Below are 25,257 nucleotides of genomic sequence, written 5' to 3'. Positions count from 1 at the left end.
CCTGCCCTTTCCAGCGTATTTTTGATATGTAAATTTCCCAGCATTGGAAGAACTAGCACCGGTTGATTTGTCGTTCTTAGCTTTCTCCTTTTTGCTCGCTAACTCATGAGCATAGTTATTGGCCGCTCAATGGGGATGGTAGGAATCAGGAGAGAAGTAGAAACTTCCATGGTTTCAACCGGTTTACTTTAAGAAGTGAATCACCGGCTTGGTCTAGCCCTGGACTTGTTCTACATGACCCGAAGGAGCCTAACGGATGATCTAAGAGTCAGCCGCGTACTCCTCATACCTTAGGCTCCTGATGCTACAGCAAAACCAGATTACCTGGCACCCGTCTGGTCTGGGGATGGTTGTTGCTCTGGGATATCTCGCTAGGAGTCGAACCGTTGGTGCTTCTCAGTTGCACCGTGGAGGAGGCAGCGAGTCGACATAGACACATGCCTAAGACTAGTCGCAATGGAGAGTATCATATAGTAGTATCATGCATATGGTATTAGTGTGTGATACTATCTTCACAATGCATAGTATCATGTAGTAGTATCATAGGTCAATTATATTTAGTGATTTTTAGAATCTCAATGCAAAAGTGTGTACAAGATTAGTTTGACATTAATTTTTATAGTTCTACGTGCTATGGTACAGTATCTACCTATGATACTACTACCATCTCTTTCTTCATTTATTGATGTGACACATCAGCTTTTGCATGCATGTGTTGCATGATACTAGCTATGATACTCCTACTGTAAGTAGTCTAAGCCATCGCAACACCTGGAGACAAGGACAGACGCAGCGGGTGGGCTGGTGGCCATGGCACACCCAGAATTTCTGGAAAAAATCAACACCCCTTACTCATTGGGCCGGAAGAGCCGAATTTGTTGTTCGTTCGCTGCACATCAGCGCCCCTACTGCCGCCACCCGCATCGACCACAGCGCATCAGCGGCTCAACGCCCTTCCGTCGCCACCCCTCTCCCCTGCTTTCCGTCGCCAGCCGCTGCGGCTCTGTCCGGCCACCACCGCTCCTCTCCCCTCCCCTTTGGCCCTGCTCCCGCTCGGCCAGTGCTCGCCTGATCAGGCTCGGCCGCCGCCGCGCCATTGTGCGTCTCACCCGTTACTCCCACCGGCCGCCGCTGCCTCCTCTAGACCTCCCACCGCCAGCCGCTGCCTCCTCTGGACTCTGGTCCTCTGCGGGTCGATCTGCTCCTAGCCGCTTGACTCCTCTCAATTTGTGAAAATCTGGTCGGATATGAACTTGTGAAGCCCTATTCGGTGTGTAACTATGTTACTGTTAAAATTTCTCTCATCTGTTAGTGCTAAAATTGCTTACATTCTACTGTCAAAATGGCATTTTCGTTTATTCACTTGGTAGTGTCACTTGTAGAATAAATAGGAATATGTGTCACTTAAATGTTTGAATGTTTTTATGGTATAGATAGAAGTGAAGATAGGTAGCCAAATTGCGGCACTTTTTTTAGAAACATATGAAGCAAAGAAGATTTTATCTTCTTCAACACCCTTGGTAGTAGACGATGAACAAACCGGAGATGATGGGCTTTTGTCGGTGTGCCGTGATTCCGCGCCTCCGGTCCAATCCGATACCGAGAGTGAGATTGAAAATGAAGATGCAACACCACATCCACCATCACCCCAACAGCGGTATGCGAATTCATATGATGCTCATTTCCTTTATGAACGTGCTTTCCCAACTACAAAGATAAAGGGTAAAAAACGACACTTTAGTTTTGTTTAAATTTATATTCATGCTACATTTACCTATGTAAGACTTCTTTCATGTTTTGAACTATTTGTATAATAATCGCGTACATTTATAAAAATGTATTGAACTTCAGTGTTAACAATAAATTGGCTATACATATTTTACATTTGGCAAACTTCTATCACAACTAGGGAGGGCAAAAAAAGAAGTGTGCCCACCCTCTAATTTATTTATGCGTCCGCCGCCGCTGACCCTGGAGATGGTGTACGAGTCATGGTAGATGCAGACCGGGCTCTGTGAATCGATGTGGGTATAATTCACCGCCGCAGCATTGCTGGCCATCGCCGACTGGCGACTGGCGACTGCATGGCCACGAGTTTCCTCCAAAGCGATCCGCTCTGTTGAATTGGATATATGTTCCATCACATGCAAGACCATCGATCCCTGCACACAAGAGTATGCACATGCGACCAGTTCTCGTGAGTTCAATACTTCAATGCATGGTTTCTTCCACAAATACGTCCTTGTCGGCTTTGCCCAAGGAATCAGCACACTCCCAAATACTGTGGACAGACGAAGAAAGATGTAGAATAACACAAGAAATCAGAAAATCTTAGAAAAAAACGTGCCGCGGTAGCAACTTGGAGGGACGGGAACAACAAGTGCCGGGGATTTTTCAGGTGGCCCTCTCAATTTTCTCTTTTTATTCTTTTTCGCGGAAAAAAACTGACGTCGCTGCCTGATAAGCGGCCTAATCCATCGCGCTCGGGCTAGAATTGGATTTCCGCACGAGCAGAGGCCCAAAAAAAATCCGTGCTTGGCTGACACCACTTAGCTAGAGCTTATCTTCCTTTGTATATTTTTCATGCACTGTAAAGTTCTTGTGTGTGCCATTTTTCAGATCGATCCAGCAAATGGTGTTTAGTGTATGAGTGAATCTGCAAGGGAACATACATGCCTAGTTATGTGAATGAATGACAAAAAACTACCACAATTGTGCCAAACGTAACAAACACCTACCATTTGACGTGTTTTTCGGTAGTTCTATTCTACATGGTTGTCACGTTTGGCACAATTATGGTAGTTTTTTTGTCATTCACTCTAGTTATGTAGATACCTAGTGGAATGTGCAGACATCATGGAGTCTGGAGGAACACTATTATGACTCGCTAGCGTATCACCATCTGAGCCGTCGAAGTACTATGTTTACATCATGTCCAATCAAGCAAAACGTTCTTCAACTATGATATCTGAAGTCACATTTCAGCGGCAAGTTCAAGTCAAATGACAGAAGATGCACATTGCTAGTCTGCTGTCCTTAGAAGATATGTCAGTCTACGTACTCTTTTATGCTTGTATGGTTACATATAATAACTTCGTACTGTTTATGATAGCTTGGTTGGAGTAAGAGAAGTTCCATATAATTTACTATTCTCTAATTCCCGTCATGCTAGCTTGTTTATCTACAAGTGCTACGTTTTTTTTCTTTTCTTTTTCATTGGAAGTGGTATAACTTAGTCTACGCACATAGCTTTGTAGTGTACATGTCACGAGAGGTATAAATAGAACAAAATATATGCCCTTCGGTTCAGAAAAGAAGGCGCATAATTTTTTTTCAAATCTTCCAAAAAAGGGCGGGTTCTTTCCTAATATACCCTTGTTGCATGCATGCGTGCATTAGGTATTTGGGTACCACCGTAACAGACAACAACGAGGAGCGAAGAGATACCTTTAGCCGAGGGCAGTATCGAAAAGATAACTAACCATTGGCCTCTCCTTGGTACCTGTAGTGAGAGTACGCCCTATTTTTCAGACTTGAGGGACTAAGTCCTAATCTTAATGGGTCCACTTTCGTTGCAGCACTAGTCACATGTGTAGTTTCATCTTCTCTTCTCAAGAATGCCATCGCGTGTAGTTTCTTCTTAACCCTGACCTGCAACAATAATAACTCTCTGCACCTAATATTGTAGGTGATATGTACGCTCTCCATCTCATCAAATCTCCCTACCTTTCCCTTCCCAAGGTATATACATAGCCTCCCTTCCCTTCCCAATGTATTTTTGAGATGTGAACTTCCCGGCATTGGAAGGACTTGCACCGGCTAATCTATCGTTCTTAGCCTTCTCCTTTTCGCTCCCTAACTCGTGAGCAAAGCCATTAGCCACTGGATGGGGATGGTAGGCATCAGGAGAGAGGTAGAAACATCGAAGGCCTTTGGTTTTTAACTTTACGAAGTGAATGGTCGTCCTGGTCTAGCCCTAGACCTGTTCTACGTGACCCAAATGAGTCACTCGGCTGATCCAAGTGTCGACCGCGTACCCCTCATACCTTCCTGGCTTGTTGTTTCAACAACACAGACCAGATTAGCGGGCACTCGTCTGGTTTGCAGATGGTTGTAGCGACAAAGCGCATTGGTGTTTTTCAAGATCAGCACACACATGTATTGTTGACAGAAGAAGAAGGATGAAGAGTAACCCATACAAAATAAAACTTAAGTGGATTCCACCTTTTTACCACCTAGTTATGCATTTGACACACTAATTACCCTGCCGAGTAAAAAAGATGTCTAGATTACCAATTTAAGAAGCTTTTAACCACGTTTTTGTGATGCGTGCCCGCTGAGCAAGGTGTGAGGTGATGAACTATGTCCAAAAACATCAGGACGACAATAAGGATGAAACATATGGACAATAGAAGTCCGGACATCATCTTCGTGATGCCCTACACTCTTTACACATTTTTTCGTGCAAAATCATATGAAAGTCTTCTAGATAGATATTTTCGTTGAACCTATATATGTGTCGCAAATACATAAAAAGTGGAATTCACTCAAAGAACTGATACCTCTTAATCCGAGTTTATATTCATTTGTCTATTTCTCATGCACTTATTCTTAACTAAAATAGAATGTGGGATACACAACTCATGCCATCTATGTGCGTGCAGACTACCACAACTTTCTGGCCGGTGAATGGATTAGAGGCACAACTCAAACAATACAAATTAAACATGATATAATAAGTAAACCTAGGACCATCAACAATATTTGTTCCAATAGCCCTCGGCAATTCATCACGTTCATCAATGCATGATCCTCTTACGCGTTGAGAGAAATCGGAGTAAATTGAATGTGGGCAAGAAACTGCACCAACCGTGTCTACATCATGGACAAGACGGTCAAGTGGCAGCACGCACATGGTGGTACTGGAGCGGTGGATCCTGGAGGACAGCGCACCGAACACCATAAAGAAGCTTCGTGTAGCGGCAGATCGCCATTGAGGTGGAAAAGCCAAGTTCATGAAACACCATGCCTCTACTCAAAATCTACGGCTGCCTAACCCACAATTAATTCAATGACATTCAGTGGCTCTCTTCAAGATGGTTTCCGTCGACATTCCATCTTCCCGGTTGTGGAATTTGTAGTCTCACCGTGAAGAATGGAGGCGCTAGGTGGTGTCCTATTCAAATGTGACACATGTAGGCATTCCTCTTGTTGGCAATGATTTAGTTTTAGCTTTTGCACTCGGTCGCATGTGCAGCGGATTCCTGGAGGCATGCCCTTATTGACTGTACGATAAGAAGATGTGGTTGGGCTCTGGTAGATGATCATATTACAGAGCATATGCAGCAGTCAGAGGAGGGTTGTGCATGGAAGTGGTTGGCCCAGATGATGGAAACACTACCGCATGATGAACAAGTCACTGTCCTTGTTACTCTGTGGGCGATTTGGCACGCCAGGAGAAAGGCAATTCACGAGCAGCTCTTTCAGAGCCCATTATCTGTCCATTATTTTGTGCAGAATTATCTGAAAGACCTGGAGCTTAGCAAGAGAACGGTACAGCAGTCTGCTGTTGCTACGTTGGCGATCGCACTGAGGTGGATTCCTCCACCGACGGGTTTGGTGAAAATCAATGTTGACGCGACTGTTGGGAAGAACCTGAGGAGGGGTGCTGTAGCGGCGATCGCAAGGAGCAGCTATGGTGTTTTCCTGGGAGCCTCGGCGCTCATATACACTGGAGTTACCGAAGCTGAAACGTTGGAGGCGCTTGCATGCAGGGAGGCGTGCGATCTCGCAGGGGATATCTACGCATCCAGGGTGCGGGTTGCATCGGACTGCAAGATGGTGGTGCAAAACCTGGAGCAGGGTACTAGAGGGGTTTATTCCCATATTGTCACCGAGATCGGCAGTTTTTTGATTTTCTTGAGGTCAAGTTTGAGAGTAGAAAGTCGAATAATGAGGCTCATAAGTTAGCTAGGAGTGCTTTGTGTGATGTTTCGGGCCGCCGCCTGTGGCTGAATGCCCCGTCTGAGGGCATGTGTATTCCACTTGTTATTGATTAATGGACGGCATGTTTCCCCTCAAAAAAAATGTTGACTGAGTGCATGCTTGACACTTTCATGTTGTTGCAGAGGTATTTTTTCTTAGAGTAAGGCATTAACAAAATTATTCATTGTTTAGAAATGTCTTGTGGCTTTGAAAATGGTCTACTACCTTTATGGTGCAAATGGACATGGTTATTATTTTTATTTGTGATGTATTATGCTAACACGATATCAGACTGAAAAGTACTCAAATATTTTCTTCATGACATTTTTTTAACATAAGTTTAGTTCAAGACCTTGTTGCTAGACAACATATATAAGCACAAACGTTTAGTAACAAATGAAGAATGGTAAGAAATAGGTATTCATGAAGTATTGGTAGTTTGGTACCCTATATATCTACCCATGCTCTAGTCTCTTAACCGTCTCCAGTATTATAGATCCTCATTTTGTGTTTTTTTTTTTTGTAACATAAACTGAGGTGGACTTTTTCCTAGCACCCTCCTTGGTCTCTCACAGCCCAGACCATCTTGTATATGCCTCACCTTTCCATTGTAAGAGAGATGGGAAATAAATTGAGATTTATCTATTGCTGGTTTCTCTTCTTCTCCATGCAACTATGTGATCTCCTTCTAGTTCATTACCTAGGCACATGAGACATCAGGACGCGAGAAGGTGCATAACTAACACTTGTGGAAAGATGAATTAAGAAAATGTAATATTCTAAAACGACTAGTATGTATATATGCATGCTGATATGTCAATATGATATACGGAGTAAAAATAACCAGTGTTTTAAACAATAACATATATTTAATGTGAACTTAGTCAGAATGAAAGTAGTTTGACCTAAGACAAAACTAAAACCCCGAAATGTGATTGGTGTGTTCCTTGGACTTATGTCGGTCGTGGCACTACTAGAAAAGGGCCTAGCCATAGTGGTGCGCCACTGCTATATAGCAGTGGTGCACCAAAAAGTGGTGCTCCACTGGTAGGCATGTTAGCAGTGCGCTACTGCTAACTTTCTTCTTCGTCCGCCCCTCCCCAGGCTTACTAGAGGAGCACCACACATAGCAGTGTCGCACCTTAGCAATGGCGCACCATGGCATGGTGCGCCACTGCTACCTATATTCTGCCCACCCCACCCCACCCCTCCGATCGCCTTTCTAGTTTTTTAAAAAAAATTAAAAAAAATTGAAGAAAAATCAAAAAATAAAATCCTTTGAGATTTTCATGTATTATGTCATTTAGTTGCAGGAGAAATTAATAAACATGAATTTAGACCTTTTTTTTTGCAAAAATGCGTCATGTATCGGTAAAACGAGATTTCTGGTTGCATACGACCTCCGATGAAAATCTTTTTTATATGAAAATGTATCTATGAAAATTTTCACATCCGATATCAATGCCCTTCGGGAATTTAGAGAATTTTTAGATTCCAAAAAATCGAAAAGGAAACAGGAGTTTTTTAGTTTTTAGATATCGGGTAGAAATTTCAAAAAAAAAATTAGCAGTGGCACACCAAGCTATGGGGGTGCGTCACTCCTATGTTTCCCTCCTTCAAAATTTGAAATGGCCTGGTCACCCTTTACCTTATCCCCACCCTCTTTCCTCCTCCACACATTTCCTCCATCCTCTTCTCTTTCTCTCCTTCTCCTCTACTACTTCTCCACTCCCTCCTCCTCCAACTCTTTCTTCCTCCTCCTCCACTCCCAGCTCCTCCAACTCTTTCCTCCTCCTCCTCCACTTCCTCCCCCTCCACTTCGGCCTCCTCATCCTCCTCCAAATCTAGCATCCTCTTCCACTCCCTCCTCCTCCAACTCCGCCCCCTCCTCCTCCACCACCTCCACTCCTTCTCCAACTCCAGCCTCCTCCTCCTCTCCTCCTTTTCCTCCTCCAGTCTCCCGACCCTTCCTTCCTCTTCTTCAGCTGCAAGTGGAGCTTCCCATCACAGCGTAACAAGATGCATAATAGAACGAAAATAAAAATAAACGCAAAAAATCGAAAAAATCCAAATCTAGATCCACATCCAAATGTCAATTTTTTACGAGTGGCGCACCTCTTTTTTCCGTAGTGGCGCACCTTGACCGTATAGCAGTGGTGCACTTGTATGTTAGCAGTGGCGCACTAGGTGGCGTGCCACTTCTATTGGATTGCCAATGGCGCACCACTAGTGCGCCACTGCTAACAATTAACAGTGGCGTGATAGCAGTTGCGCACCCAGGTGCGCCACTGATAGCAAAACCGGTGTGCCACTAATAAGCTTTCTTCTAGTAGTGTGGATGTTAGTGTCCAACTTTGGGTCTATCTAGTTAGGGGAGAGAATGTCTTGTGGGGGAATTAAATCTCGAGTTTGTATTTGCATGTTCATACGGCTTAACACTAACACGAACAAAAAAATAAAAAAGTCTAGTATCAAGACCTTTCAAAGGCAGGTAAACACAGCGATCCCTGCGCGCGAGCATACGACGTGATAAGTTCCCTTGAGAACAATGCATGGTTTCTCCCACAAAGAAGTCCTTGTCGGCTTTGCCAAAGGATCAGCACACACATGTATTGTTGACGGAATAAGAAGGATGAAGAGTAACTAACACATACAAAAGAAAACTTAAGTGAATTCCACTTTTTTACCACCAAGTTATGCATTTGGCACACTAATTGAGATTTAGGGGTTGCTAGTTTCTCTTCTTCTCCATGCAATTATGCGATCTCTTCTAGTTCATTACCTAGGCACGTGAGACATCAGGACGCGAGAAGGTGCATAACTAATACTTGCGTGAAGATGAATTAAGAGCAGATGTCAATTCATAATGGCCTGATCCTCAAATACTCATGTTTCTCTTCTCTTTGCTCTTGTTGGTAGAACTAACATTAGTTGATCCATTATTCATCTAGTTTGCCCATGGTCTACCTGATGAGGGTGTTTCCTCGTTGCTTCAAAATAAGTATTATGTGTAGGGTGAATGGGAAATACTTTTGTACTTACACGCATGGGTGTGGGTGTTTCTGTCAACGTCCGTTTTGCTTTGAGATTCAGATAAATGGAGGAGAGATAAAAGAATCTTTCCACCTACCAAGGTGGGGGGAATCTCGAGGAATAAATCGACGGTCCAAAACATGCCCTCACCCATGCGTGTGTACAAAATCCACTCTCGTTGGTGGATACCAGTATTTGCACAGATTTAGATCACGTGAATAACAATTCTCATTGTAGAGTGGTGTAAATTTGATTCCAATGGTCAACGCTTGCATTTGGTTCAGTATGGCCGACATGGTTTCCATGTAACCTTGACAATATTTGTAGATGTAGATAAAATTAGGAATCTTGACTTGCAGAAAACTGGTCAAAGTATTATAAAGAAGCGTAATAAGGAAATAGTGATAAAGTTGTATTGGCATTGCCCAAAGCACTCTCATAGTAACTATAGAACACACAAATAACTTAAAGGCGGAACTTCTCATTGAACGCATGAGGATCTTATCATTCATTAATGTATGCATTTTCCAGAAACAAATACAATGAGCGCAACTCGCCGTCCCTTTCTGGATTGATTTTTTTCCAGAATTTCAACTTCATGCCTATTGCTCATCCTCTTTACTCCCTCCTCCAATTTTCCATGGGAGCCTCCGAAAGCTCAAGGTCAATAATGGTCATAGCCACGACAAATCTCAAATCAGAGGTCCCTACTGTTCATAGCCTTGGAAGACGAGAGAAACCCAGTGGGAGTGGGTATGTGGTTGGTGGATCTAGCGCCAAAGGCCCTCCAGCGAGCCAGATTTGTTGTCAGCGACGCCAAATCGCATAGTCCAGGGCCGTCATTGACTTGTTGGTGACTTTTTTAGATAGTGATATATGATGTTGCATACATCCACCAAATATGTTGTGGACGCTGATGAGATATGTTGTGAAAGTAGATGCGAGATGTTGCAATCTTTGTATGGGAGTTTGCTACAAAGTTTGTGTTTTCCCTAGATTTTTTATGTTGCTTTTGTGCTTGCAGTTTGTAACAAACGTTTATGTCTTTTGTTGAGAATCACATCCTAGATGTTGCAAGATTTGTTGGGCGATTGCTATAAGGTGTATGTTCCTCAGATTTTTTCAATGATGATTGCATGCTTTTTAAAATGCTACGAACACATGATTTTTGTTGTTGTAATAGCTTGTGGCTTTTGTTGAGAAATTAATAAATTTTGTTGCAAATAAATTATAGTAAAAAACATTGCTTAGCTAATTTTTCTATTGTTACAAACACATGATTTTATTTGTAATAGTTTATAGATTCTTGTTAAAGTTATTAGCAATTTTTTGGTGCAAACCAATTTGCAGCAAAATATTGTTGATTGACCATTAATTTTCCAAAAAAAAATTAAAATGTTACAATAATAATACAATACCTTTTTTATGCGTGTGGTGAACTTTTTTTTTCCAATACTCTCTTATGGGGCAAATCATGGCTATGAGATAAGTGTTGTAAATATCGTAAAGGTTAAAACTAAAGGAATATACTCTCTAGATCTACCGTAGATGTACTTAATATATAGATACGTGTACAGTAAATGTAGACAAATTTATTTTGGCTTGAGCAGCGAAGGGACGGTGCGCAGGAAAAAAAAAAAAAAAAAACTCAGCGGTGATAGACGCAAGTCTGTCCACTAACTCTGAAGCAGGCTCTGCTGCTGCTGCTGCCTCCCCTCCCTATCTTCTCCGGCGAGCCCCACGCCTCCCTCGCCGGATGTCGGTGCACCCCGATGCTGCCCCCCTCCGCCGGCATCCCTCCGCCGCCACCTCCCGCCTTCCTCTCTAGCACCACCTCCTCTTCCCTCCCCTCCCTTCTCTTCCCTCCCCGACACCGCAGTCGCCGACGATGCCTCCCCGCCCCCAAAGCCGCCGCCTTTCCGCCCAGGCGCCCAGTCCCGCTCTCCTCCAACATCAACCTCCCTTCCGCCGAGAACCCACCACCACCACCCTCCCCCACCTCCACATCCACCTCCCCCTCGCAGCGCCCCTCCTCCGCCTTCCCCGCCGCCCCGACGGAGGACCCGCTGGTCTCCAAGCTGCGGACCCAGCTGGGCGTCATCCACCCGCTCCCCTCCCCGCCGCCCCTCCCCTCCCCCACCATCCCCGCCCTCACCCTCTTCGCGCTCTTCTTCTTCGTCGGCGCCGCCTTCGACAAGCTGCTCACGTTCCGCCGCCGCCGCCGCGCCGAGCGGGAGGTCAGGGTCAACGGCACCTGGCCCCAGGTGCCCACCTCGGGGACCTTCTCGCTCTTCCTCGAGGAGAAGGACCTGCAGCGCAAGGAGTCCGTCGAGTGGGTCAACATGGTGCTCGGGAAGCTCTGGAAGGTCTACCGCCCCGGCATCGAGAACTGGATCGTCGGCCTCCTGCAGCCCGTCGTGGACAACCTCCAGAAGCCCGATTATGTCAACCGGGTCGAGATCAGGCAGTTCTACCTCGGCGAGGAACCGCTCTCCGTCAGGAACGTCGAGCGACGGACATCGCGCCGTGCCAACGATCTGCAGTGAGTTCAGCTGGCTCCCTCTTATTCTTGTTAGTGTTGACGAGTGCGTAAGCATAATTCAGTCAACTGTAATTGGTTTGGAATCAGAGTATCAACTCATGGTAGGTATTTGTGCAGACATTTGCCATTAGGAAAGGCTCATGATATGTTGATATGTTGATCTGCAATTGATTGAAAAATTAACGATCACTATATGACTAATGGAAATCAGAGTAATGAATTAGAGTTTTTGTTCTCCGGGCTAATTAAATATTTGCAAGGTAGAAGATCAATAGGCTGGCATTGTTATAGTCCACCTCCACCACCCAAACCAACTCCTAGATAGCTTCAAAGATGTGTAGGCAGCCTACCTCATCAACTTGATTGATGTTAGTACCACACAGTGTGGGTGTCTGTTACTCTTCAAATAGTATGTTAACCCATTGCGCATTTCAGGTACCAAATTGGCATCCGTTATGCTGGCGATGCACGTATGGCATTGGCCCTCTCCTTAAAGTTCAGTCCCGTACCAATCGTCGTGCCGGTCTGGGTTCGAGATTTTGATATCGATGGGGAGCTGTGGGTCAAACTAAGGCTTATACCGACGGCGCCATGGGTGGGAGCTGCGTCTTGGGCATTTGTGTCCCTTCCAAAGATAAAGTTTGAGCTCTCGCTATTCCGGCTTTTCAATCTTATGGGTATGCAATTGCTTATGCAACCTTGCTGTTCCCATTTGCAAATTATGACTAATTTCATGATTTCTTGAATGCAGCAACGATTACTCAGTCACTTCTTAAGATTAGGGTGTAGGACATGCTAGAAAAATTATGGAACTGAAGATATGTCTTACAAATATACCTCTCTTCTGCTGATAGGCCTAGTGTTCATTCTGGTTGCATTGAAATGGCTAGATTTTTTATAGACTCTGTTGAAATCTATACTTCCGAACAGTTTGTTATGAAAATATTACATAGGTCCCACTGCTGATATTTACATGTCACAAAGATCTGCTGGTTTTTGCTGCTGACCCAGAATTGTAATCACGGGAGGTGTATTTGTGTCTAGATTTAAAGAAAATGAGAGGATAATATTCACATGGGACTGTAGATTTTCTATGTCTTAGATTTGTGAGTCTCTGCATGCAGAAGTGCAGAACAATGTCAACATGTTACAGTTTCTACTGTCTGCTATATTTGTGATATGTGTCCTATTCAGACGCTCTTATCGTATTTTATTGGGTGATTGTTAGCGTTTTATATACTTTTCTGTGTCCCTTTGATGACATGACCAGCTATTAGTTTGACTCTTTGCTAACAATTTGCTAAACATTCTTTGCATGTACATGGTCTCGCCTCCACCAGCAATTCCTGTTCTGTCAATGTAAGCCCTCTTCTAAAATATCTATGCAGAATCACGGTTACATACTGGCATCGCTACATTGAGGAATGCTTATTATTGCATGTATTCACTTTTAGTTACTGTTTTTGTACTGATAAGGTGATGCTGTGCACCCAGGTCCCCAACCCATCCACATGTCCACTCTGACCCCCTTCACCCTCCCTACATTGCTTTCTTGTTTGCTCTAGTTCTAGGAGGTAAAATGATGGTCCATGTGCACTTCTTCGGTGATAAAACATTTGATATAAATTGGTTTGAACTACCAATGTTACTATTTAATATTTATTATTCCATCCTGCACTTACAGAGTTACAGGTTAGTGAATTTGTTAGTACTGATGGTTTAAATATCCAGACGATAGAGAGGGTGTTTCAAATTCGGTGGTGAATATATTTAATTGAAATCGTACTACATTGCTTCTATCATGTTTCTTGGCAATTCTATAGTTATGCCCAGAGTTAATGCCTTCAGGCTCAGTTCATTGTCAGAGCTAAATATCACTTTTATGCTACTGTTTGATAGAACTATCTTGAACCATTTTGCAGCGACCTAACAAGTTACTTGTGATTTGTGCTACTAGATTTCTCACAAAACTTCTAACGGAAGACCTGCCACGTCTCTTTGTCCGCCCCAAAAAGATTGTCCTTGATTTTGAAAAGGGGAGAGCTATGGGACCTGTTGCAGGTGATGTTGCCAGTGACATAATTCAAAATGTTGCAAGTGGTATAATGCAAGGCGTTGCTACTGACCTAACTCAAGAGGGGAATAAGGACTTCGTTGGAGAGCTATCAGTGACACTAGTTGACGCTAGGAAGCTTAGCTTTGTCTTGTTCGGTAAGGACTCTTCACTATGTTTGATTTAGCATCTGTTTATTAATTACCCATCCAGTTCATATTTGTCTGAGCCAATATTGTCCCTTGTCATGTTAAGCAAGAAAGTGCTCTAACAAATTTCTGCAGTTAGTATGATAGGTCTTGGCAAAGTTTAAGCTGGGCCAAAAAATATTGCTCCCTGTCCACCCCTTTTAGGGCTGAAACAGTTAGCTCTGGCCCAGTCTCCAGTGTCCCTAAATTTTTCTGGTTGAGACGTTTGTGCCCAGGTCTATATTGAAGGAGTGTATTAACGGAAAGAGTTTCACAGTCGAATGGTGCTTCTGTTGAGTATGCATGTTCTCAAAAGTCAAACACCTATTAAATTCATTAATATAATCACAAAATATGAATACAAATTATTTTATTTTTCTCAAAAAGCTACATTTCATGTTAACAAACCTTTTAGACACTTCATTTCACTTGCAGGGAAGACAGATCCATACGTTACCATGATTCTTGGTGATCAAGTCATAAAAAGCAAGAAGAACAGCCAAACAACGGTGACTGGCCTACCAGAAGAACCAATTTGGAATCAAGTAGTAACATAGTTCCGCTTCAAACTAAGTTTCATTTTACTGAAGTCTATATCATATATACTGGCATGCTTCTAAACGCTTCAAGCTGAACAGGATTTTTATATGCTAGTTGCGAACCCCCGCAAGCAGAAGTTGTGTATTCAAGTGAAGGATTCAGTTGGTCTGACCGACATCACTATTGGTACCGGAGAGGTAGCGTCCGATTGCTTGTTGGTTCAATAAGCATAAGATCTCCTCTGGTCATCTATTATTAACATGGGATGGGTTTCCCTGTTCACGTTTTTTTTCAGGTTGATCTAAGCTCACTCAAAGATACAGTGCCTACCGACAAGATCGTAACGTTGTACGGAGGATGGGGCCTCTTTGGAAAGCGATCATCTGGCGAAGTTCTCCTTCGGCTCACGTACAAAGCGTACGTCGAGGACGAAGAAGACGAAGGGGTGAAAACCGAGTACGCCGCGGGGTACATCTCAGACGAGGACGTGCTCGAATATGTCCGGATCGACGGCGGTGCCAAGCAGAAGGGTGACTTCAGCGGCAACGAGCGTGAGACTTTCATGGACCTGTTGGCCCAGCTTCTCGTGAGCGAGGAGTTCCAGGGCATCGTGTCATCGGCCGAGACCCGAAGCTCGAGAGACGGCAGCGAGCAGGTCGAGGAACCGAAGGTCGGTGATGGTGTCGCGGCTGGTGAAACCACAGTCGATGCAGGGACCGTGTCCAGTAGCTCAGAAGGTGAGTAATTTTTCCCAATCCATGAGGGTTTGTCTGTTTGCTTTGTGGGTAAATGCTCGATTGGGAATTGCTGATTTTATGGCCCAGACTTTGAGCGATTTTGAGTCACTGGCATGTGCATGTGGAACCAACGTGTGAGTGACTCAAAGTCACCTGACTTTGGGGTGGCGAAGTCAGCAAATCAGCCCCCGTTTATGCTAGCCAGGTGATTGACTTGCACTTCTTTTTTGCCTTTGCTGCTTCAGACAGGGCCCTGGTGTGGCTCGCTGCTATAACAAGCGTGATGCTGCTCGTTTCCTCCAACATTGGTGGTTCAGGTTACTTCAATCCTTAGGATGATCGTCATCTGATCAATCTGATCAATCGGAGACTGTGTCGACCCCTTCCAGCTTTCACACTCAACGTTGACCGATGAAGATTTTTTCTCTCTCTTTTAGGATCTCCTCGACAAATGTATATTGTTAATAGCTGAGTAATTGGCGGTTTTTGGAGGCTATAGCTTGTCCTTTTCGCAACTCTAGTTCATCGTTGCTCCTGATCGATCACAGTATATGTTGCATATAGTCTGTATCTTTTTTAGTTTTTTTGTTGTATGAAAGTAATAATCCACTCTTGATTTTGATTAATCATTAATAATTATTAATTTGTTAACTTAATGTATTGTTAAAAAGGGGATGTAGCTCAAATGGTAGAGCGCTAAACGATGCAAGTTAGAGGCAGGGGGATCGATACCTCCCATCTCCAAATTCTGTCTTTTTTTATACTTGCGATTTTCTTTTTTGCAGAAAATGGGATACAAAGATGCGAGCCTGGTTTTTTCGAGAACTATCTATGCGCGTAGATGGGCTGCTGTTGGATCTTTAATCCACACAATATCTGTCAATGGGCTGGAGGGTTGGAAATGCATTTCTGGATCGGTGCAGATGCTACCTTCATCTAAAAATAAATTTTGAATTGTCAAAAAATTCAGAGATTTTTTTTGGCATGTACATTTACACATTCTATCTGCGCACACAAAATTTGAAAACCAACATTTTTTGTGGTATGAAAATTGCCGGGATAAGAAGAAAAGAAAAAACCTTCTGTGAGCCTTTTTTTTTCGAGAACTATCTACTAGCCTAAATGGACTGCTGTTGGATCTTTAATCCACTCAATATTTGTAAATGGGTTGGAGGGTTGGAAATGCATTTCTAATCTTAGGTGCCCCCTTTATCTTAAAATAATTTTGCAATGGTCAAAAAATAGAGATTTTTTTTTGGCATGTATAATATGCGTGCATGCGAAGTTTCCCTGAAAGTAAACCATTTTGTGTACTGTGTAAAAAAGACAAAAAAAGTCTCAACAAATACCTGATTTCAGCATCAAAAATTGTCTTTTGTACACCTCCGCCACCACCGTGGTCGGGGGCGCTGCCCTGGTCGCTACACGAAGACGGGCCATCACTACCCCATCAGCCATGGCGGCCATCCCGGCAACCACCAACCTAGACCAACTTTGGCAAAGGCAACATTATTTCTCCAGAAAAAGAGGTTTAGCTTCATCCAGCGATCCAAAGCACCACCGGTGCCCATTGTTGCCTTCAACTGAATGTCTCTTTTTTCTTTTCTTTTTTTTCACAAAGGGACCACCTTGAAGGGTCCAGAGCCGCCACTAAACGATGGAAATAGGTCACATGGAGGGCCTTAAGAGAAAATGGAAATATAGGCAGGCCCTTGTCATTTACAAAGAGTACCTCAAAAAGATTTGATGAGAAGATCCTCCTCCACCGACGCCGAAATTGTGCTCAGTGGTGCAACCATCAGCTCCATCTCCAGGGACGAGACCATTTGGGGATAGGCTGAAGATGGTCACCGCCACGCTGGAACATCTGAAGATCCTCTAGATGATTGGCACGAAGGCTCGTAGGAAGAAAAAGCTATGGCAGCGACAACACCCTAGCGTTGAGAGGCTCGCGAGGCCACATGTAACAGCAACAAGATGTTGTCACCATTGAGAAACTCCGCCCTATGCAGCTCCAACCACAGATCTAAGAGAAATCAGCCCACCTTTCGCCTCCATGGCAACCGGAAGCAGCACATCGACCCAAATCCGGTGCCGTTGGGCTTATTGAAAAACCTCGCCATATCTCGCCACCAAGACCAGCCACCTCACACACGCCGGACAGAAAGGCCACCGGAGCAAAGAAGGGGCAGCGAAGACGTCCTGGAGTCAACTCTCAAGAGAAGCTCCGGGAGAGAGAAGTGGCGGTCTGCCACTCATAGATTTCAACTGAAGATCTCAGAGGCCACATTGTTTACTGAAGCTGTCCACTAAACAACTTGCATTCCTGGATGGACACTAAGGTGTAACTGAACAACATTCATAAGAACTAGTACTAATAGTAAATTCCTAGATGGACACTTAAGGTTCTCGTCTATCAGCTCATCGTCACAGCTGAAAACGAGACTTCCAGTGAGGTCAATATCAGAAAAGAACCACCAAAGAACATAGACTGCAAGTATCAAAGAGCAAAAAACACAGCATCATACAAGATAGTAGAACAAATAGAATTTTAACACAAAGTTTAGGGCTCACTTATTATTATCACAAGCACAGTTCATCCAAAGCTGCTGCACAACAGCAGAAGTTTGTAGACACAAGGTGCCATAACACTAGTAGACCACAATATGACGGCAACACACAACCAGACAACACGAAGACACACTGACAGCTCCACTGGAGCACACCCAAGGTACTAGAGACTTGTGAAACCCAGATACAGAAGCAGCTCCATGGTTAGGCACTTACTGGCCACCGCGGAGGCGGAGCACCAGGTGAAGGGTGGACTCCTTCTGGATGTTGTAGTCCGCCAGGGTGCGGCCATCCTCCAGCTGCTTACCAGCGAAGATGAGGCGCTGCTGGTCCGGGGGGATGCCCTCCTTGTCCTGGATCTTGGCCTTGACATTGTCAATGGTGTCCGAAGACTCAACCTCCAGGGTGATGGTCTTGCCAGTGAGGGTCTTGACGAAGATCTGCATGCCACCACGCAGGCGGAGGACAAGGTGGAGGGTCGACTCCTTCTGGATGTTGTAGTCCGCCAGGGTGCGGCCATCCTCCAGCTGCTTACCAGCGAAGATGAGGCGCTGCTGGTCCGGAGGGATGCCCTCCTTGTCCTGGATCTTGGCCTTGACATTGTCAATGGTGTCCGAAGACTCAACCTCCAGGGTGATGGTCTTGCCGGTGAGGGTCTTCACGAAGATCTGCATGCCACCACGCAGGCGGAGAACCAGGTGGAGGGTGGACTCCTTCTGGATGTTGTAATCCGCCAGGGTGCGGCCATCCTCCAGCTGCTTTCCAGCAAAGATCAGACGCTGCTGGTCCGGGGGGATGCCCTCCTTGTCCTGGATCTTGGCCTTCACGTTGTCGATGGTGTCTGACGACTCCACCTCCAGGGTGATGGTCTTGCCGGTGAGGGTCTTGACGAAGATCTGCATACCACCACGCAGGCGGAGCACCAGGTGGAGGGTGGACTCCTTCTGGATGTTGTAGTCAGCGAGGGTACGGCCATCCTCAAGCTGCTTGCCCGCGAAGATGAGACGCTGCTGGTCCGGAGGGATGCCCTCCTTGTCCTGGATCTTGGCTTTGACATTGTCGATGGTGTCAGAGGACTCCACCTCGAGGGTGATGGTCTTGCCGGTGAGAGTCTTCACGAAGATCTGCATGCCACCACGGAGCCTGAGCACCAGGTGGAGGGTGGACTCCTTCTGGATGTTGTAGTCAGCGAGGGTGCGGCCATCCTCGAGCTGCTTGCCAGCGAAGATGAGGCGCTGCTGGTCCGGAGGGATACCCTCCTTGTCCTGGATCTTCGCCTTGACGTTGTCGATGGTGTCGGAGGACTCCACCTCGAGGGTGATGGTCTTGCCGGTGAGGGTCTTCACAAAGATCTGCATCTGTAAATACAAAGTAGGCCAGAGTTAAGTCACAGTACAACGAAAATTTTAGGACAAGGAATACAGGAACCACTATGCCACAATCCTAAGAGAGATGAAATCGTAACTACTAGGAAGTAGGAACCAACGAATATATATTAACAGAAAGATGATCAAACTACTCATGTAGCCATGCTTTAGCAGTTCCAACTTCTATCAGTTCTATACACAAGCAGAGAAACAAGCTAGATGAATCAACGATAATTTCAAGGCATGATGTCCAGAGTAAATCGATGCAAAATTACGAATCCTGCAACTAACTATGATCAACATTAAATTCCAGTAGCATCCGCTCACAGATCAGGCATAGGTGCAATTTAACCACAAAGTTCTACTTGCGTAATTTAATCAGCTCCAACTGCTAGCTGCTCTATGCTTACGTAGAGCTGCGAGGGCACAGGCGCAATCTAATCACAACCTGACCGCTACATAAATCAGAAACCCACGGGAATACTACAAATATTCAGCTCCAGCCGAGCAGAAATAGAAAGATGAACAAACTACTCATGTAACCATGTTTTAGCAGTTCCAACTTGTGTGTGGGTAAATAGAAAGATGAACAAACTACTCATGTAACCATGTTTTAGCAGTTCCAACTTGTGTGTGGGTAAATAGAAAGATGAACAAACTACTCATGTAACCATGTTTTAGCAGTTCCAACTTGTGTGTGGGTTCTACGCTTAAGTTGAGCAACAAGCTAGATGCATCTATCAACACTAATAATATCGGCATAAGAGCATGATCTCCAGAGTAAGATCGATGCACAGCCTCGGGTCCTGCAACTAACTACGATGACCAACAGTAAATCCCAGGCGCGTCCCTTCACAGATCAGGCATAGGCTCAATTTAACCACAACCTGAGCTCTGCAGAAATAAGGAATCCACGGGAATAGTACGAATATTTAGCTCCAACCGAGGGGAAAATGCCAGGTACACCCAAAACAGATGAATCGAACCAACATGCAACATCCATCGCGTCCCAAATAGGTAGATCTACTCGATAATCAAGGCGTAATCCAGGGGAATTTCACGACTACGGGACTACGGGAGGCTAATCAACAGCATAGTTCAACAATAGCAGCGTTTACCCAAACGTCTAAGCAACCGAGGGGAACCAACAACAACAGACGATCGATCTGCTGCCAGGGAACACGAACAGGAGGGGAAGGGAAGGCGATCGAGGACTCGCGTACCTTGCAAGGAGGACGAAGGAGCCTTCGCTTCGATCGGGTCGGAGATTTTTTCTTCGGCGAGATCGGAGAGGGGACTGGATTGGATTTGTGTGGAGAGGATACGGGGAGGAGGTGGGATCTTATAGGCGGTTCCGGTGGAAGAGTGTTGCGAGGCTACGGCACCGGTTGACGACGACGACGGGTACGGCTAGGAATCCGTCCCTGCCACGCAACTTCCAGGGAAAGGGGCCAGCGAAGCCATCCATGATTTTATTTAACACGGAAGGGTCTCGAAGGTCCCACAAGTTACAGACTTTTCAGTTTTGGTTTACGGGCTATGTTCTGTGCAAGCGGATTTTGAAACCGTAAAGGTAGGATTTTTCATAGAATTTATATGCAACACATAAAACAATCGATCATAATTAATCAAATAATCATCCAAATTATTACAACACATAAACAATAGTATGAACCAAATTATTACAACATTTTTTAGGAAAATTGAACAAATGAAAAATGTCTCAACCAAATTACAACAACTCCCGGAAAATTGGATAAATGTCTCAATAATGATACATGTGACAAACAAATGAATGAAATGGTAGGATCAAAGGCGACGGCCATGTCGCTGCAGTGGTGCATCTTCAGATCACAGACGAGCTGGGCATGGGTATTGACATTCTCAATCTGACGATGAGTTTCAAGGAAAGCTTCAATAAGATCCGGATTGCGTTGGGTTCCACTCGGGTGCTAACATTTTCATAGAAACAGGGCAAGCTCAACTCTCTTTCATCCTCGATAATCATGTTGTGAAGAATCACACAACATGTCATGATGTTGACAAGGGTTTTCTTGTCCCAAAATCGGGCTGGGCCACGAACAATGGCAAAGCTTGTTTGCAAAACACCAAAAGCTCTTTCAATGTCCTTGCGAGCTGCTTCTTGAGCTTTGGCAAATTCAGCTTCAATTCTATCTTGCGGATCCTTGACAGATTTAACAAAAGTTGCCCAATCAGGATATATGCCATCGGCTAGGTAATATCCTATTGTGTACTCATTGTTCATGACCTTGTAGTTGTAAGTGGGTGCTTCCTCATTTTCTAATTTGGCAAACAAAGGGGACTTTTGCAGCACATTGATGTCATTGAGTGTCCCCGGCAAACCAAAAAAAAAAAAGTGCAAAATCCACAAATCTTGTGATGCAACGGCCTCAAGTACAATGGTTGCATCTTTTCTCTTGCCATGCCTTTGGACAATTCTTCCATGTCCAATGCATACAATCAAGACTACCAAGCATGCCCGGACAACCTCTTTTCTCATTTATCTCCATCAAGTGTTTGATGTCATCCTCATTGGGAGCTCGGAGATAGGTTGGACCAAACAACTTGATAATCAGGCGAGCAAACATGCGGACCGACTCCGATGTAGTATCTTCGCCAATTCGAAGATACTCTTCTGTGTAATTCGCAGGGATGCCATACGCGATGAACCTCATGGCAGCAGAGATCTTTTGGAACGCGCTGAAACCCATCACCCAGGTGGCATTCCTACGGTGCTTGAGGTAATTCGAATTGGCTTCGCAGGCCTTGACGATTCAGACGAACAAGCTACGCCGCATGCGATACCTCCTACCGAACAAATGGGGAGGATAGGTAGGTACCTCGGCGAAGTAGTCCTCCATCAGCTGCTCGTGGCCGAGGAGGCGATTCCGCTGGATGTGGTTCTGGCCCAATACGGACCCGCGCCTCCGATTCAGCAGCTTCGTGCGGTCCTCCAGCTCCTTGACGGAGAGGAGGAGCATGGTGGACTCCATCTCGTCGTCATGGAGCAGCTCGTCGAGGTCGGAATCGTCCGAGCTCGATGAATCCAACAGATCAACATCGACGAACTCGTCGCCCTAGCTCATCCTCGATTCAGACGGAGCGACAGCGGTGGCGGCGAGGGCGGCACCCGGAGTTGGGCGAGGAACTGCGGGTGGGGTGCGGGACGACCTGCGCTAGCTTCGAGATGCGGGCTCGGGCGAATCGGCCGGTGCCGCAGCGGAGTGTGGTGGCGGCGCGGGGAGGGAGAGAGCGAGCGGTTGCGTCAGCTGAAATTTCAGCGCGCCATAGATAGGGATCGAGCGTTCGGTACGTGATACGTCCATTTTGCATCACTATTTTATATCATAATTTACTGTTATTCATTGATATATTTCATATTTAGAGATGATACTTATGTTATTTCACCTATTTTGCATGTTTCATGATTATTGGAGAATTACTCACCGGAGTGAGAATTCTGCTGGAAAAAGCACCGTCAGGATACAATATTTCTGAAGATCAACAATTGACGGAAAATATACCGAAGCTCCTATTTTTCCAGATGACGGAGCCAGCCAAAAGGGGAGGCCGAGGAGGGCCACCATGGCCCCCCCATAGGCCGGCGCGGCCACCAGGCCTGGTGCGTCGCCATGTGGGGAGGGGGCCCACGACCCCCCTCGGCCATCGCCCTTTCGCGTACTTCATCTCCCAAAAACCCTAAAGTGCATAGGATCATCGAGGAGAGTCACAGCCGCCTCTGCGGGGCGGAAAAACACCAGAGAGAAAAGAGCTCTCCGGCAGGCTGAAATCTGCCGGGGAAATTCCCTCCCGAAGGGGGAAATCGTCGTCATCGTCACCGTCATCGAGCTGGACTTCATTGGGATCATCATCATCATCATCTCCACCGCCGACACCATCATCTCCACCGCTGCACCTCGTCTCCGCTGTGACATCTAGGGTTGAATCTTGATTATTTCATAGGGGAAACTCTCCCGGTGTTGATTACTCCTTGTTATTGATGCTATTGAGTGAAACCATTGAACCAAGGTTTATGTTCAGATTGTTATTCATCATCATATCACCTCTGATCATGTTCCATATGATGTCTTGTGAGTAGTTCGTTTAGTTCTTGAGGACATGGGTGAAGTCTAAATGTTAGTAGTGAACTATGTTGAGTAATATTTAATGGTTTGATATTTAAGTTGTGGTGTTATTCTTCTAGTGGTGTCATGTGAACGTCGACTACATGATACTTCACCTTTATGGGCCTAGGGGAATGCATCTTGTATTCGTTTGCTAATTGTGGGGTTGCCGGAGTGACAGCAACCTGAACCCCCGTTGGTATATCGATGCATGAGGGATAGCAGGATCTCAGAGTTTAAGGCTGTGGTTAGATTTATCTTAATTACTTTCTTGTATTTGCGGATGCTTGCAAGGGGTTTAATCACAAGTATGTATTAGTCCTAGGAAGGGCGATGCATTAGCATAGGTTCACCCACACAACACTTATCAAAACAATGAAGATTAATCAACTATATGAAGCGAAAGCACTAGACTAAATTCCCGTGTGTCCTCAAGAACGTTTGGTCATCATAAGTAAACAAACCGGCTTGTCCTTTGTGCTAAAAAGGATTGGGCCACTTGCTGCAATTATTATTCCCGCATTTTACTTACTTGTATTTTATTTATCTGCTATATCAAAACTGTCGGGGGGAAGACCCCGGGTAGGGCAATGGACGCGGAGCAGCCGGCTGGCCACTGGCCGGCTCGCGGCAAAGGCCGGCTGAGGAGCAGCCGGCTGGCGTCGTGGCCGGCTGGTCCGGAAGCCGGCTGGCTCCAGGTCCTAGTCGGCCTGGCTACGGCCGCCAATGCTGTAGCTGGACCGGCTTCTACAAGCCATATCCGACTGGGGGTTTGTACCTCAGACCGACTCGAGGCTGGCGAGTCTTGCACTAGAAGGAACCGGGTTGGTGATCCGGGTTCCCAAAGTCCACGCTGACTTCATCTTCCGTAAAGCGCGGGGCACTGTGGAGCAATAGTGCTACGCGCCGGACATGCCATCATGGTCCACGTCGATCCGTACTGGCTACAGTGGCTGATGGCGACAGGGACACCTCCTCTCCATACCGCTGACCTTGGCAGCCGGATGGGACAGGCCATGAGGCCTCAACGGCTCCTGACGTCATTGCCTCGGGAAGGAGCGGAGGCCGGAGCCGGCCAAGCCGGCCAGTAGACTATAGGGTCTTATATGTAAAGTGTCGGTGCCTATATAAGCCGCACTACCCCCTCTCATGCGGGGGATCGATCATTCTCACCTCACTTCCACCCCTAGCGCTGCCCTGAGAGAGAGACTCTTGTCTTCCTTAGCCTCCCAGGAGCAGCCGGACACAGCTCAAGGAGCAACCTTGTATTGTGTGATCATCATATACACTCTAGCAGGAGTAGAGGTGTTACCTCCATCGGAGGGCCTCGAACCTGGGTACGTCGCCGTGTCGCTCGTCCCCATACCCGCATCCGGATACCGCCGTGAGATCTCCTAGGAACCACCTTCGTTAGCCACCCCATGGCATATGCCGTGACGATACCACGACATTTGGCGCCCACTGTGGGGCCTTCAGCATCCTCGGCCGGTGTCTTCATCCGGACGGGCCTCACCATCACCACCGGCGAGCGAGTCGCTTCAGGCTTGATCTGGAGATTCGGCTCCCTCGACTGCGTCAGCGACAACGCTGGCTGCTTCGCCGACCGGCCCTTCCCAGCCGGCGGCAACGTCATCTCCTTCGGCGGCCACAACGTCTACGTCGCCACCGTCGCACCGCCACGCTACCCGCGGCAGGTGCTGCGCTGCGCAAGCCCTCCTCCGCGAGCCGGCAGCAGCGCTCCCGCCAGCCCCGCCGTCGTGCAAGTCATGATGGCTGGCGAGGAACTCCCCACCAAGAACCCGCGCACCCGCGGCCCCAACCTGGAGCGCAACGTCGACCCCAACGCCTCCGGCTCGGGCCCAAAGGCGCCCCCACCTCCATCCCGGCTGGACGAAGTCCGGACGAAGTTGAGCTCCCCGCTCACCGCAGGCGGCGACGCCGCCACCGTCGAGGCGGACCTGGAAGCACATCGCCAGCTCCTCCTCCAGCAGGCCGAAGAGCTGGCTGCAGCCAAGTGCCAGCTGGGCATCACCCAGCGTGAGTTCGAGCACGCCCATGGCTTCACGCCAGGCGGCAACAACCCCAGCCGAGCCGGC

At 46.3% G+C, this 25,257-nt stretch overlaps 4 protein-coding genes across 4 annotated transcripts; 2 read left to right on the top strand and 2 right to left on the bottom strand.

Annotated features, from left to right (window-relative positions):
* Positions 1-5,385: 5,385 nt before the first annotated feature.
* Positions 5,386-5,970, top strand: LOC139833978 (uncharacterized). The gene has a single exon (XM_071824359.1). It carries the CDS (start codon positions 5,386-5,388, stop codon positions 5,968-5,970), a length of 585 nt encoding a protein of 194 aa, XP_071680460.1.
* A 4,689-nt stretch (positions 5,971-10,659) lies between these two features.
* Positions 10,660-15,734, top strand: LOC127312242 (uncharacterized). The gene is made up of 8 exons (XM_051342791.1): positions 10,660-11,560; positions 11,996-12,237; positions 12,901-12,919; positions 13,518-13,771; positions 14,237-14,346; positions 14,440-14,538; positions 14,637-15,078; positions 15,324-15,734. Exons 1-8 carry the CDS (start codon positions 10,791-10,793, stop codon positions 15,410-15,412), a joined length of 2,025 nt encoding a protein of 674 aa, XP_051198751.1. The 5' UTR covers positions 10,660-10,790; the 3' UTR covers positions 15,413-15,734.
* A 1,893-nt stretch (positions 15,735-17,627) lies between these two features.
* LOC127312243 (polyubiquitin) lies at positions 17,628-20,362 on the bottom strand. The gene is made up of 2 exons (XM_051342792.2): positions 20,240-20,362; positions 17,628-19,007 (listed from the first exon to the last, which is right to left on the bottom strand). The coding sequence occupies exon 2, from the start codon at positions 19,005-19,007 to the stop codon at positions 17,862-17,864; it is 1,146 nt and encodes a 381-aa protein (XP_051198752.1). The 5' UTR covers positions 20,240-20,362; the 3' UTR covers positions 17,628-17,861.
* On the bottom strand, positions 19,829-22,030 carry LOC139833977 (uncharacterized). Its single transcript, XM_071824358.1, has 5 exons — positions 21,878-22,030; positions 21,526-21,802; positions 21,100-21,317; positions 20,806-20,905; positions 19,829-19,866 (listed from the first exon to the last, which is right to left on the bottom strand). The coding sequence occupies exons 1-5, from the start codon at positions 22,028-22,030 to the stop codon at positions 19,829-19,831; spliced, it is 786 nt and encodes a 261-aa protein (XP_071680459.1).
* Between the last annotated feature and the right edge of the window lie 3,227 nt (positions 22,031-25,257).

This window comes from Lolium perenne, chromosome 7 (assembly GCF_019359855.2).
Source record: "Lolium perenne isolate Kyuss_39 chromosome 7, Kyuss_2.0, whole genome shotgun sequence".
NCBI classification, from domain to species: Eukaryota; Viridiplantae; Streptophyta; class Magnoliopsida; order Poales; family Poaceae; genus Lolium; species Lolium perenne.
The sequence above is the reverse complement of the archived record's forward strand: the minus strand, read 5'-3'. Positions and strand labels throughout refer to the sequence as shown.